General features: G+C 42.8%; 1 protein-coding gene across 1 annotated transcript; it reads right to left on the bottom strand.

The window, feature by feature from the left end:
• LOC139923874 (uncharacterized) lies at nt 1-6774 on the bottom strand. Its single transcript, XM_071914757.2, has 6 exons — nt 6615-6774; nt 3790-3852; nt 1902-2012; nt 1236-1352; nt 803-883; nt 1-539 (listed from the first exon to the last, which is right to left on the bottom strand). Exons 1-6 carry the CDS (start codon nt 6735-6737, stop codon nt 456-458), a joined length of 579 nt encoding a protein of 192 aa, XP_071770858.1. The 5' UTR covers nt 6738-6774; the 3' UTR covers nt 1-455.
• Between the last annotated feature and the right edge of the window lie 7284 nt (nt 6775-14058).

The following is a 14058-nucleotide window of genomic DNA, read 5'->3' on the forward strand; positions in this document are numbered from 1 at the left end:
ACTCACACTTTATTGAAACCTGATACAAAAACACTTTATAAAAGAAACATTTCTGCAAAAATATACCCCCAATCTTAAATCATGAAATCATAAAAGAGGAAAAAGAATCTCTGATTAAATACGTTACAACAAAATGGTCGACCCCAAGATATGGGATCTTTTGCAATGTGTTTTCATAACATGCAGTTATATATTAGAAACTTGAAATAGTATATTAAAAAGTATCAATACGTTTCCAGACTGACTTAAAAAAGTTAGCTAGCTTACAGTTGAAACAGTAAAGGTGGGCACACACAGCAAGATTTCTTCAAATAAACACCAAAATTGCCATTCCAAATGCGACATTTTCACACCAATCTTCAATTTGTTTGCCTGTCCTAATTTTGGTCAAATCTGGACACAATCTTGTTCTGTATATGCCTTGTAAGGCTTTGCCAAAATAAAACAGAATGTTATTATGAACAAACATTCCTTGCAGCTCTTTTCTTCTGTACACTCCTTTTGGGTCTGTCATTCTGCCCCTCGCTCTGTGGATCCCCCTAGAGAATATTCAGCATGTTAAATGAAATATTCAACAAATGTCTGATATTGAGGGTCCTAAGACTTTATAGGCTGGAACCCAAATGAGAAATTCAGTCACTTGCCCTGCTACCCAGGCTCGTGAAAACAAATTGTTGTTCTTGTCATGTGGCAAAACCAGTATCCATAATTTTTATTAAGAAGTTTGAGTGCAGGGTAACAAACACTAATACATTTGACTTCATGAGAGCAAAATCATTGGAGAAACTTCACGATGCCTCACCAGAATAGAGTATGCCCCGGACCGACCTGTCTTCCCCCTTTTGGCCGGCTCGTTCTTCAGCTGTCTCCGTGCTCTAGTGACCTGGAAGTATGATCGCACACAGCGTTAGTTAGCAGAATATTCGACTTTACATCTGTGAGATCTTCTGCAAGATTTTCATTACAGACTCACAGAGAGGTCAGTTGCACATGTAGCATACAGTGCATTATACACCTTATTGGGGTGGATGCTTCAAGAGACTATGACGAATATTTTCCATCACAAGAAAACCACTGAATGGGCACAGCAAACACTTCCTTCCTAACAGATTGTGCCCGTAAGTGCACCAAACTGATCAAATAAAACCAAGTGAGGTGGCCTTATAACTCTGCTAGTGCATCCGGCCCCTTTGCCCCAGCTGCTCCTTTGCTCTGGGGTTGCCATGGAGACTCACCTGTAGGGGGGCGGATGGGGTGTTGTTGCTAAGGAGGGAGAAGGAGCCGACGCGGGATTTACGCTTGTTCTTTTTCTTATTCCCAGCTTGAGCCAGGTGTCTTCTGGCCCTGTCCGCCTGGAAGACCACAGACACAGGGGAGAGTGGACACATGGATACATACACAACAGCTTTGAATCCACTAAATTAAATCTGAATTTACAAAACACACACACACACACACTGAGCATAGGACAGTCATGAAAGTTGCTGCATCAAGGTTCACTGCGATCATGTGCTAACACCTTATTCTCATATGGTCATTTTTATTTATTATTATTTATTTATTATTTTTCTCTCTATATATCTGTTTCCCCACCGTTTGTTTCTGCCCCTTTCTGTTTGTCCATCTGCCTGTGCCCACTCTTTAGTCTTTGTCTCCCTCTTTTCACTTTTCTATACAAAAGTCGCCATCATAGATTTTGTGCATGCTTGTTGCACTGCTGAATTGTTCGGAAAATCGTGTAATACTAATCTATGGGTTGTTCTTGGATTTTCCTTCAGCCCAGCACCTATGGGTGATGTGCATATGACTAAAACGTCACCGGACCTTGCATGTAAGTCTTTCCCCTCCCCTCTCCTACCCCTGCCCCCTCTGACTCTTGTGTGTGTGGCTGACTGTTTTACCTGGATGAGAGTGTTAGGGAAGCCCTTGACAGAGACGGCCCCAGGCAGGCCGGGGTGACTCAGGTGGGTGGGCCCCCTCCGCTCCAACTGTCTCTTACGTCTGACCATAAGCTGCAGGATGAGACATTCACAACCACACAATGAAACAACATGCAACGAAATGTAATTACTAACTCCTGCATGTCTCTCTATGTGATGAATTAGTCATCTATGCATCATTCAGCGTATTAGGGATACTTTGCTTATTCAACACTGTTGTGAGTTTGTTTTGTTTTCCATGTGCCGTTTCCACAGGCCGTTTGATTAGGGAGGAGATTCCAGCGATTTCTTGCTTTGCCTCATGATTTTTTTCCCCCAAAAGAAAGTGGATACTGAGGTGAGACACTCTCTTTGATTTTGTTCTGTTCTGTTCTGTCCTCTTCTCTTCTCTTCTCTTCTCTTCTCTTCTCTTCTCTTCTCTTCTCTTCTCTTCTCTTCTCTTCTCTTCTCTTCTCTTCTCTTCTCTCCTCTTCTCTTCTCTTCTCTTCTCTTCTGTCCTGTCCTGTCCTCTCCTGTCCTGTCCTGTCCTGTCCTGTTCTGTTCTGTTCTGTTCTGTTCTGTTCTGTTCTGTCCTGTCCTGTCCTGTCCTGTCCTGTCCTGTCCTGTTCTGTTTCTGTTCTATCCTGTTCTGTTTGGGTCTCATTTGTTCTTTTGGCAGTGTTTTTGTGTTCTTTTTGGCAACATAAGCATTAGGAAGAGGAAACCGCAAAGCTGTTATTGTTGGTAGCCCAGCCATTTCCTGCATTTCTCATCGATCTAGACATAAATGGAGGATTGTTATTGATCCTCTCTAGTCTTTCCTAATGAATGCACTGTCACTTCAAGTAAGAATGGGCTTCAGATTGTCAATTAGGACATTGTGGTAAATTTATAATGCTACTCTAGGGGCCTTGACTCCATCAATGCTTTTTTTTTTTCAAGTTATGTAACTGAGAAACTAAAGTTTGTTACCCATAATGTAGAGACACTTCCTATCCCTTGTTCTGTTGAAAACAAAGAGAACAACACTGGCTACAACAGAACTGTTTTAGACTTGTTTGTGATGCTAGTTGAAGTGCCTACTATGGTTGCTATTGTCCTACATTTTGAAGAACATTTTCAATCCACAGCATTGTTGTGGGATGTGTGTTGTTATGTATTTTAGAATTGGCTGTGGCACAATTGATGTACCATTTGGGGTTGAAGGACAAGTTCAACATGCATGTGTTATTTATTGCATGTTTCTCACTTCTGAATATAAGTGTAGCTGCAGGCGTAGACTGCTCATCTGTGTGCAGTGGACAAATGAAGGACAACTATACAGTACACCCTCAGTAACACAGTAGCTTTGCAGGTTTCAATTTAAAGCTGTAGCTTTGGTCCACTATAATGGAAATTGTATATATTGTATATTGTATATTGAGTATATCATAGAGTGTTTATCGTGCTACACTGGTGTCAATGTCCTCTCATAGCCACTTCAAAACCTACCAGATGCTTTCTGTGGCTATAATGTTTTAGTTCTGCTGACAAATAGCTTAGTCACACTAATTTAATTATCTAGTCATTCAGTTAGTATGGATTAACATAATTATGTTGTTTGTTATATCAGAAAGAAAGACCTATCTCTCTGAACTACCCACCCCCCTTTCTGCACCATGTCATTTTCCCTTGTTGTTTGTCTCTGTCTCCTCTCTCTGGTCCCACCCTGCCTCCTCTTTTGGCTTGTCTGCTCACTCATCTCATGCCACCTGTGGAGCTCTGATCACACTTTCATGTGTGATCCATGGTCCAAACCTCTGTGAGAGGTGAGCCTGGTGCAGGCTGGGGGATGCCCTTGTGCAGGGTGAGGGTAAGTGGTGCTACATACCGGTGTTTGTTTCCTGGCGGTGCCGGCTGAGGGCAGCGCCCTCTGCTGCTTCACATCATCATACTGAGGAGAGGAAGAGGAGAGGGCCAAAGAGTCAACAATGATGCTGGAAATGTCTCAGTACAAGTGGATTTAGACTACAGTACAATTTATATTACCCTATCAAATTATGATTCCATGAAGAATATTCTCCAACTGCAACAAAATTCAACACATTATTCTCTTACTGGTCACAGCGCTGGTCAAGCACTGGCCAGTGTCAGTGATTACAGTGAAAAGCTGACCGGTACTTTGCTGCAGCTGCATTGTGCTGGCTCAGATACTGCACAGTTCCACTGACTGTTTATGAATTGGTGACCAGTCCACTCAGTATAGTGTACTTAATTTTACTTCGGTTTTCATTCAGCAGTGTGAAAATACTGTATAGTGCTAAATTGTATCCATATTCCATTGGCCCAGACAAATCTGGCCATATTGTCCCCTCTAACAAAATGCCACAATGAGTGATGTATACTGTATAAGTGACTATGGAAAAAAAAAAAAAATTCCTCTGCACTGAGGTCGCCAACATGGCAACATTATGGGTATAAATTAGCTGTGCTCTTTTGGGTCTTGATTCCTTCATTACATTGAGTTATGTTTTTTTTTTTTTTTTTTCATTAGGCTATTATGCAAAATACAGCATCAAAACTTGCCACAGTCCATTTAGTTTTTCTGCTGTTGCAGGCATTATATGTTGACGAGTCCCATAAATTACTCACTTAATGTATTCTGCTCTATTATAAAGCAAGTGACCTTGGTGGGAAAAGGCACATACAAATAAGGATTGAACTAAACCAAACGCAGCAAATGAGGACTCTGAAAAGACACTGCCCCGGGTATCAGTTAGCTCCCGCCACATCTGAAGTTTATAATTGCGCATGCTGCAATTATGTTACAAATAACTGTAGCAGGAAAACACATATGTGGCACAAAGCCTCCCAAACTACCTCAGATGGAACAGAATTCCCAACCAAAACTCTTTCATGTGTGAGTGAAAATCCTCCTCTCGACTCCTGCAGCTGTTGAATCCGTTGTCCAGATGAGGATGATTACTTTGGACAGAACATGAGGACTGTCCACAGAAAAATGTTGACCACAAGTATAAAGTATAACAGCCGGTAGCCACATGAAGAGCCAAAAGGGAGCTGAAGGATTTTGTTCCACAGAGGGTATATTTTTGGTGTGGTGGCATTATGGCTGCAAAACCCATTACAATGAGACTTTGTTTCTGTCAGACTCAAATGACACGTCTCCAGATCTAAAGGTTAAAGGATAAGGCCGGTGTTTTTTAATGCATTTCTTACCGTCAACAAATCCTATGAAAATAACAAAATCAGCAATGATTTTGTTTTGCCAACAAATCTCGTCCATGTAGCCGGTGCCCAATGCAGCCATGTCCCAGCAGCCATAGAACTCCATTGTATTAAAAAAACGATTAAAAACACGTCAAAGAGCCATGCCGTTGCTCTGGGCAACATATTTCATCATCACGATGCACCGGGCCAGCCGACTTTTTCCTCAAACAACTTAATAAGCCGGCTGTAAACACTTTGCGATCTCAGGAAAGTAGTACCGAAAATAGTCCCCGGCGTAATGAAGAATTTGTTCCCATTTGAATTTGATTTGGTAATAACTACAACAGCCTGACTTTTTGTGGTAACAGTTAGCGATTTTTAAAATTGAAACTATGTCTTTGTGAGCTGTATTTCAAGGTTTTTAGCTTTTTGACGGCTAAAAACGGTACGTGGGAAGTCAGAAAGTAACAGGAGTAGAGCAAACGCATTGTTGATTTAGTTATTTTCATAGGATTTGTTGACGGTAAGCAATGCATTAAAAAACACCGGCCTTATCCTTTAAGGAAAACTTAAACTACATACATCCTAAAACACATCTGACCACTATTTTCGTCACAGCACCCTCTCTGGAAGGAGTCACAGCACTCTTACATTCCATGTGAGTTACTGACTTCCCCTGCTTGGGCTACTGTATAAACACTAACCACATTGTTTGAGCTATGAACTATGAAGAACTATGAGTATGCTACTTGTAATACTCACTGAGGTGTCCCACAAAATATGTGGGACACCTCAGTGTCCCCATCAGTGTTCTTTTCATTAAGAACATTGATGGGAAGTTAATCCACGTAAAAGCCATTATCCCTTATTGATTTCCCTTATTAAATCTATACCAATCACAAAGGAGGAGATGTAGATAAAGAGAAGCAGACGAGTTAGAGAAGGATTTTTAAGCTTTGAGATGTGGATTGTGCAAAAGGGGCTCAACTGAATATCAGGAAGATGTTCCTAATATTTTGTACATTCGGTTACATTTTTTATGATCAAACACACTATTTCCTTAAAATTAAAATAAAATTGACCTTTACATTGAACTCCAATGCCAGCACTATTATCAGCACTACTGTGCCAAATGGATGACAGCAGTCATATCACTACAGATGTAGTCCCACTTTCTACTGCCAGCTTGCATTACAGAAAGTGCTTGTACTCTGTAGCTTCCTTGTTGGAGACAATTCAGGTAATTCAAATTCGATTCACCTTCAGTTCCCAAGAGGAGTAGTGTGGCAGCCTTTTGATTGAGAGAGGTGAGCGTTATGTAACAATATGCCTACATTACATTCAAATAAGAATTGGCTGCTGTTGTAGTATCAAAACAGGGCAGATGAAGGATCGGTGCATAATGAGCACCTTTGGTTACCACTGTACCTCACTACCATTAGAACCACCACATCCATTACAAGGCCTTCTTTAAAGTGCACCTCTTACCTGTCCATCTGCGAGCGGTCCGCTTACACAGCGCTCCCCCTGGGTTGCTCCTGAGCAGTCGAGGGCGTGTGACAGCAGGCTCGCCTGCAGGCAGAGCACGCACAGCCAGATAGTAAGCCCCATGATCCAGGCAGGAACTGCAGTGGTCCCAGCCCCTGTCAGCTCCCTGCTTTATACTCTCGGCTCTGCTAATGGGGAACAGATGCAGGGGAACGGGAGGCCAGGCCAGCTTCACGCAGACAAACAGCCCACCACAAGCCTGCGCTCTGCGCCAGCCAGTGGCCTGCGGTCCTGCAGAAACATGTCAGACATCTGAGGGGCCTCCCCCAAAAACCGCCTCCCCCACCCCCACCCCCACCACCCCCATCCCGATCCAGAATGGAGTATGAAGGCCATTTTCCACTTATGCCTGCACTGTAACTGCTGCCAAAGTGTGTGTGTGTGCGTGCGTGTTTGAGTGTGTGTGTATGAGAGAGAGAGAGAGAGAGAGAGAGAGAGACAGAGACTGAGGACAGTGAGGGAAACTTCTGTTGTCAAACTGTCTGTTGACAACAAATGAAAAATTGGTGGTTTCATTTCCTTAATATCTTGAAGAAATGCCACATTATGCAGTTAATTTGTCTCTTGGTTCGGGGCAGATGAAGCTGCTGCTTTGTGCTTTTTAAACACACTGCGCCTGTTTACCCGTCCGTTCTTCACTGATCCAAACACGTCAGTAAGCCTTTTAGAATAACAGTAATTACTCCTCAGTAGACTCCTCAGTAGAATATACAGCAGCTATCAACACTGTCAAGTCACTTTTCAGCCTGCAGATTGAGTGAGCAGTGGCACAGTAGCTTAACTTTAAACTCGCATTTTCAGATGTGGACTACTCTAACAAAATACAGGCACACAGTGGGTTTGTTTGTTATAGTGGGAACTTCTAAAGAAACTGCTGGTGACCGTTTTGGGGAAAATAAATATTTTTAAGATACCTGAGTGCTTCTTTGGGTTAAATTCTGTTTGTTTTAGATTATTTGGCAAGCATGTCGGTGGGTCCAGATACAGTTAATATGCCTATGTAGGAGTTTCCTGTAAAACGTAGCATGCAGCATGAAGAATGTATCTCCTGATGGGGGAAGTTGTCGATGAATAGGCACCCTGTCTTAAGGTGTATTACAGGATGGAAAGAGTGAGTGAGTGAGTGCGAGAGAGAGTGCGAGAGAGAGAGAGAGAGGAGAGTAAAGTCTAATGTCTTCAAGCCTCAGGCTGTTGGCCACAGAGGAATTGTCTCCCACTACGATTGGAAACATGTGCAGCTGTGAAAATGTGAAAATTGTGCAAATTAAATATGTTTTTCGTTTCCGGTCCAAGGCAACCCCATATCATTTTACTGTTCCATGCCATGTAAGTGAAAGATGGTGCTTCTTGAATTAATTTGACAAATTAGAAAAAAAGAGCAACAGAGGATCAGAGGATGTAATGTCTCTGACAATTTCCTTGTGAGTCACCGTTTTTCGTGGGAAGAATAAAACATGGTTATTCATCTTTGATGGTGAGAAGCATCCCCCCCTCCTCTGGTTTTCTAGAGATGTGTTCATTGCTGTGAAGGAACTGTTGTTGAAAATGCCTCTCTGGAGGTTCAGTGAGACCACTGGCTAGACAGCAGTAGGCCGGAGATTTGAATTGATGGAGGGAATTTTCATCAACAGCTTCAGGAGACAAGGAAGAGTGAAAAAATGACTGCAAAACAGCAAGCCTTGCTTTGCTTGGCAGGAAATCCAAGTGGATTGAAGTCTACAAATGGACAAACATGTCGGCCATTTTATTGGACAAAGTGATATTCTTCTTGAGTCTCGGTCTTTGCTCAAACACTGACTTCTATCTATTAGTTTAACAAAATGGATGAGCTCTTGTAAAAGACATGTTGAAATCATGTTACCATAGATACAAATTTGCATGAACCTTACACAAACCTAAATGGGACCGTGTAAGCAGACACAGTAATGACACTGAGGGTGAGTGATTTTGTATTTCAAATGTCCGTTATTCACTCTAGCCTTTCAAGTTTGGTGTAACTTTTTGAAGCATCGCAATAAGCTAACTATGTAAAATTGCTATGCAGAGCCATCCTCAACGTTGGCCCTCTCCTGCCTCCCTATTGGATGTGTCAGTCATCGGCGGCTCTGCTTTGAGATGCTGTCACTGTGTCTGAGGCTGATGCTGTGTGGCAGGCAGCTGTTGACCTTGTGAAAAAAGACCTTTTTCCCTTCTAACAGCACACTGTCTGCTCTGACCAGAGATGTTGTCGCACATATCACGCTTGACGAGAAGACAGGTAATTTGTGACGCATAAATGCATGCCTGCGTGTGTGTGTGTGTGTGTGAGTGAATGTAAGCAACAAGGCTCAGCGTTACGGATGAGAGAAAACAGGGAATGTTACCCTTAGGAATAGCATCTGGATTTATGACACAATGACTACATGACTCATAAAATGATGGATGTTTTGGATGATAAAAATTAGACATTGACTCTCTGACTGACTCATTGGTTAATTGATCTATTGGTTAAGTGAAGTGTGTCCCCAAGGCACATATGTACTTGATATCTTTGATTGGAGCTGAACCAGTTCTGCTCTGGTTTATCATTTCAAAGGGAATCACTGAGCAAAACAATCTCCATTTTGGGCAAGCATGCGTTCTCCCCCAGCCCAAATTAAATGGGTGGTGGTGGGCTTGAGCCCAGTGGCTATGGCAGGATGCGGTTTACAGTGCAATCTGACTGTAAATAGAAAACAAGTGGATATAAATCTATCACTTTATGGGCTGGTTTGAGTCTTGTGTGTGTTTTTGTATACACGTGCGTGTGTATGCTCAAGCACATAACAGCCGATGTGAGTATATTTGCTTTGCCCTTTGAGGCCATGAGAGGCTTCCTAATGAAATGAACTGGCATCGCAACAGTCAGTGAGCCTCCTGGTGCGTCGAGGTGAATTTTTTCCCATTCAGCCCTCCATTTGGCACACCGAACTCAGCCATCCATCTGCTTTGCTCTGAATAGCACTTTCCATTCGTGTCTGCGTGTGTTTGTCTGTGTATACTGCACGTGTGTGTGTGTGAGAGAGAGAGAGCGAGAGAGAACGCCCATGTGTAGGGAGGGTATGGCATAAACAGTGTGTGTGCTGTGTGCCGGGGTCATGTAGATAATAACCCCTGGCTGAGAAATCAGAGACTGAAACACGAATGCCCCCCCCCCCCCCCCCCCCCGCTCCGACGCCTCCGTGTACAACCAGACGGGCTTGCGGGTCTGATTCCAAATCAATACTCCTCTAAAGCGCTTTGTCACTTTTTTTTCCAAGCGACCGCTTTGGTAACGGCTTCTCGAAGGGCGCGAGGGAGAGACGAGCAGCAGGGCTTTCAACCCTCTCAGGTGGAAACAATGGAGGAATCCAAGGACGAGGCCGAGGGAAAAGCAGAACGGCAGAGCTGCAATTTGTGAGTTTGTCATTGGACAAAGAGAGATTATTGTCTGGCCTCTTCCATTTACGCGTCCTTGCCTGTTTGAGCATTAGTATGCTCAGACGGAGGGAGCGCTCATTAGACTCGGAGTGAATCTTAAATATATCATCAGTTCCCAACGTCATTCGTCTTTAATCTAGTGTCTGTACCCTCCCTGCCCCCCCAGAGGATTTCCCAGAATCAAAGGCCCTCAGCAATCACAACACCAGACAGATGAAATAAGGCTTAATTCCAAATGCAGTGCTTTTGATGGAACTACAAATTATGTCTCAATTTAGACATGAATGCTCTTGTCAAGACAAAACATTAGTTCAGTAGATTATCAATGAAATCATGCTGGGGGCTCCGTGGAGACCGTGATGATGTCAACTCTCAGACGACTCAAAACATGGAGCCGTAAATCATGGAGACTCTGACACACACACACACACACATACACGCACAATATCTCACCATAATAATAACAATTACCTACCTCAAGACCGCAGTAGTTTGAAAATGGTGATGCAAACCTCCTATCTTACTTACCTTACAATCCATAATAACAGTATGGCACACTGCTGAAACGCTGTTGCCCTGCTGGCTTTGTTCACATCGGGGTTTGCTGGATTAAAGCTGTTTTTACTTTGAAATTTATTGGCTGAGCTTTGGATACAAGGACTGACAGGATGTGACAGTTAAACATGAGTTTCTAGACCATAATGCAATGCAACCATAAGACATGTTGCGTCAATTTTCTCCCATACTCTTCTACTGGAAAGACTCTCTGTTGCCCTTACTATTGTTGTCGCTAGTCACTATTGTTCTGTCCTCCTACATGAAAACCCCAAAGGCATTCTGGGAAATGTAGGAAATCACTAACTGAAGTAGAAGTAGACAAGGCAGGTTGAGGGAAAGTGGGTACACCAAAAAACTAAATTTCACACAACACTTCATCACAAAAAAAACATCACAGATCAATGACAAATAGCAATGTTAGAGCATCTGAGGGGGGATTTTTCCTTTAAGGATGGACTAGGGCATGAACAAGTCAATCTCTTCAAGAAGATATGAATACAGCCATAATATAGATGCTCAAATAAATCATATTGCATTGTATCTTTAAGCAGGCAATGATACAAGCCGGAAAGTGGTTATTAAACCTAACTTGTCCATTCGATATCACCTAAACACACTGGTCATTGTTCATTCAGCCAGACTACTAAACATGATTGCATGAGAGAGTGGCAGGCGTAGTGCGGGTCATGCCCTCTCACTATCTCTCATTTATAACCCATCCTCTCTCTGCTCTTGTTACCATGGCAGCAAGGAGTTGAAGGCAAACAATGCCATTGAGGGTTGAAGCCTTTGACGAGGAGAGAGAGAGAGAGCCAGCCGTATCTGTGTCTGGGCGAGACAGGTGTGGACGGGCTCATTCTCACGCGGACGCTTTTGTAACGCTCTCTATTGCGCAACATATTCAGCAGCAGCATCGAAAACATCTCTTTTAATCAGAACATGGGCACGAACAGAGCTGTTTCTCCCCATGTGTGTGTTTGAGTTGGTTGAGAGGCAGACAGGAATCGGAATTGCCTTATTGTCTTCGGGGATGTGTGGGATGAATTGAATCTGAAATGATATTGTAGAATTTCACAGGAGAGAGGCTCACACACAATCAGAAAACTGATTGTGTGTGAGTTTATGTGTCCCATGCCACATGTCAGCTGTCTTTGTGCTCAAGCTGAGACTTGTTGCTCCGCCTGCTACTTTGTCCGCATATTAAACGCTCTTCCGCTCCCCGCAATGCACATCTCACTGTCCTTGGTAATCAACAGCAAACCGACTGATTCCTCTAGACATTCATCAGTGGGAGGACGATGACGTTACCAGAGTTGCTGTAGGTCAAAATCGCTGCAAATGTTTCTCTGCATTTGTTTTAATCTGCTTGCAACAGCACCGGATTAGTGCAGTTTATTGTATATGTATATGTATTATCAATAATTCAGTGTCAGGAAAGTTTTCGATCACAGAAAAACATCCTAAATTGTCTTTCAAATACCTTCCTGTGTGTTTTCTAAACTTTATGGCATCCATTGTATTGTTTTATGTGGAAATCCTCACTCATCTGGCAACTAAGATGCTAAAACAACACATAAAACACTGTTTGCAAATAGTATTTGGCCCACATCTAACTGCTATCAGCATGACTGACATGGGTTGCATCATGCAGAACTTTATATTGCATACAGAAGCATTCATTTTGTAAGGATTATTTTCATTTGTGGCATTTTGCATCACCAGTGGAAAGAATGCAAAATGTATGTAAAATGAATATTTTTTCTGTTTTCCAATTAATGAATTCCAGTTAATTCGGACAGACTGGCACTTGCATTTACGTGTCTCCACCTCTTTGGCTCAGTGTATGAACATCTGTTTGGTGACTACTGAAAAAACAGCATAACAGATTCAGAGAAAAAACACCAGACAGCTGGCGTAGATGATGACACAAACCTGTTCAATATTCTTCAACACTCCTTTGTCTGAAGCTTGAGAAGGCTTCATTTTTGGAGCTAGCTCTCATGGTAATTTGTGGTTGTGTATCTTTGGACAGCAAGATGAAATTTTGTAATGTTTTTCTATGAAGCCATCCATTCTCTTCATATTTCCACGCAACCGAAACGCTCCCAGCGACTGCAGTCTGGGCTGCAGGGCTCGATGGTATATGTGGGAAAAACAAAGCATTGCTAAATCTCAGAGCCATTATTGAAATGTCGTATAGAGCGGTGTGGGCAGCAACACAAACACCTCCTTTGCAAACAGCTGTGGGAAGAGTTGGCTGGAGAAACTATTGGCAAGCGAACTGGGAAGTGGACTGGTTGGCAAATTTACTCTCACTCATCCACATTTGTGAAATAAACACAGGAAAGGAGGAGGGTTTGCAGGGTGCTGTGTTGTGTGACTAATATAGTCTGGAAGGAGATCGACTAGACTGTCAATATGTTGTGGTTTCTAAACACTGCTAGGGACAAGAATTAGTAGGGGCTGCAAGAGGCTCAAGGGATACTAGCCTGTATTTATCAAACATCTAGAAAGCTTTGCCTTATAAGTTTCCATGAAAAACACAGTCAAATGGGACCTGGTCAGGGATTGTAGAGCAGCATTCCTATTCTGAGAAGCTTTAAAGCTACAAGCCAGTATTCCACACAGGAAATTTTGACCGCCTGATGTCCAGACAGTAAGAATTTCACCAAGACCAATGAGTGGCTCTTTGTTCATTTCTGTGCATTTGACTTACTTGTGTTCAATATGCAAATCAGTCTTAATGAACATCTGGAATGAAGGTATTTTGGAAGCGTTGAGAACGCTGGCTCCACCTTTCTTCCCCGCCTGCATCATCCATATATTTAACAGCCATTGAGCTGTGTATGTGCTGTAGCGTGACCAGGAAAAGACAGTTGTTTGCCATTATGAGTGTGATTTTCCTCAGCTCCTGCTTTAACTCATTACCCAACCCAGAGGACTATTAGTGTTTGTTTATTAGCTTTAACAGGGGAAATGGCTTCCTCACTCCTTTCCACCACTGGAGTCCCATCCACCCCAGGGGTTTTCTGAAAATACAAATGCCACATGTGGAATCTATCTACCTGTTTATCAAACCTAAAAACTTCAAATGTGAAACAGGTTTCTCTTTTTCTTCACTTTGTCTCTCTCTCACTCCCTGCTGTAAAGGACAACACAATGCATGGAGTGACTCACTGTGTTTGTTTGCCGTTTGTTGATGCTTTATTTCCGACAGTGGCATGGCCACTCATGGGCAATTAGTCATGCTGAGTAGGCAGAAGGCTTCACCTCCACCTCCTCAGTCACAAACACAAGAAAGTGTATATTTAAATGATATAAACAGAGCATGAGCAGACTGGGCAAGTAGACAGTAGTGTGGGAGAGATGTGCTGCTCGTCTTGGCATT

Source organism: Centroberyx gerrardi, chromosome 22, assembly GCF_048128805.1.
Source record: "Centroberyx gerrardi isolate f3 chromosome 22, fCenGer3.hap1.cur.20231027, whole genome shotgun sequence".
Classification (NCBI taxonomy): domain Eukaryota; kingdom Metazoa; phylum Chordata; class Actinopteri; order Beryciformes; family Berycidae; genus Centroberyx; species Centroberyx gerrardi.

Bases quoted from the DNA above. Each gene is read 5' to 3' on its own strand.
- LOC139923874 (XM_071914757.2), bottom strand. From the start codon at position 6,737: ATGGGGCTTACTATCTGGCTGTGCGTGCTCTGCCTGCAGGCGAGCCTG. The intron at 3,853-6,614 runs GTAAGAGGTGCA...TCCTCTCCTCAG, and splicing joins GACCGCTCGCAGATGGACAG to TATGATGATGTGAAGCAGCA. The intron at 540-802 runs GTGAGGCATCGT...AATATTCTCTAG, and splicing joins CCGGGGCATACTCTATTCTG to GGGGATCCACAGAGCGAGGG.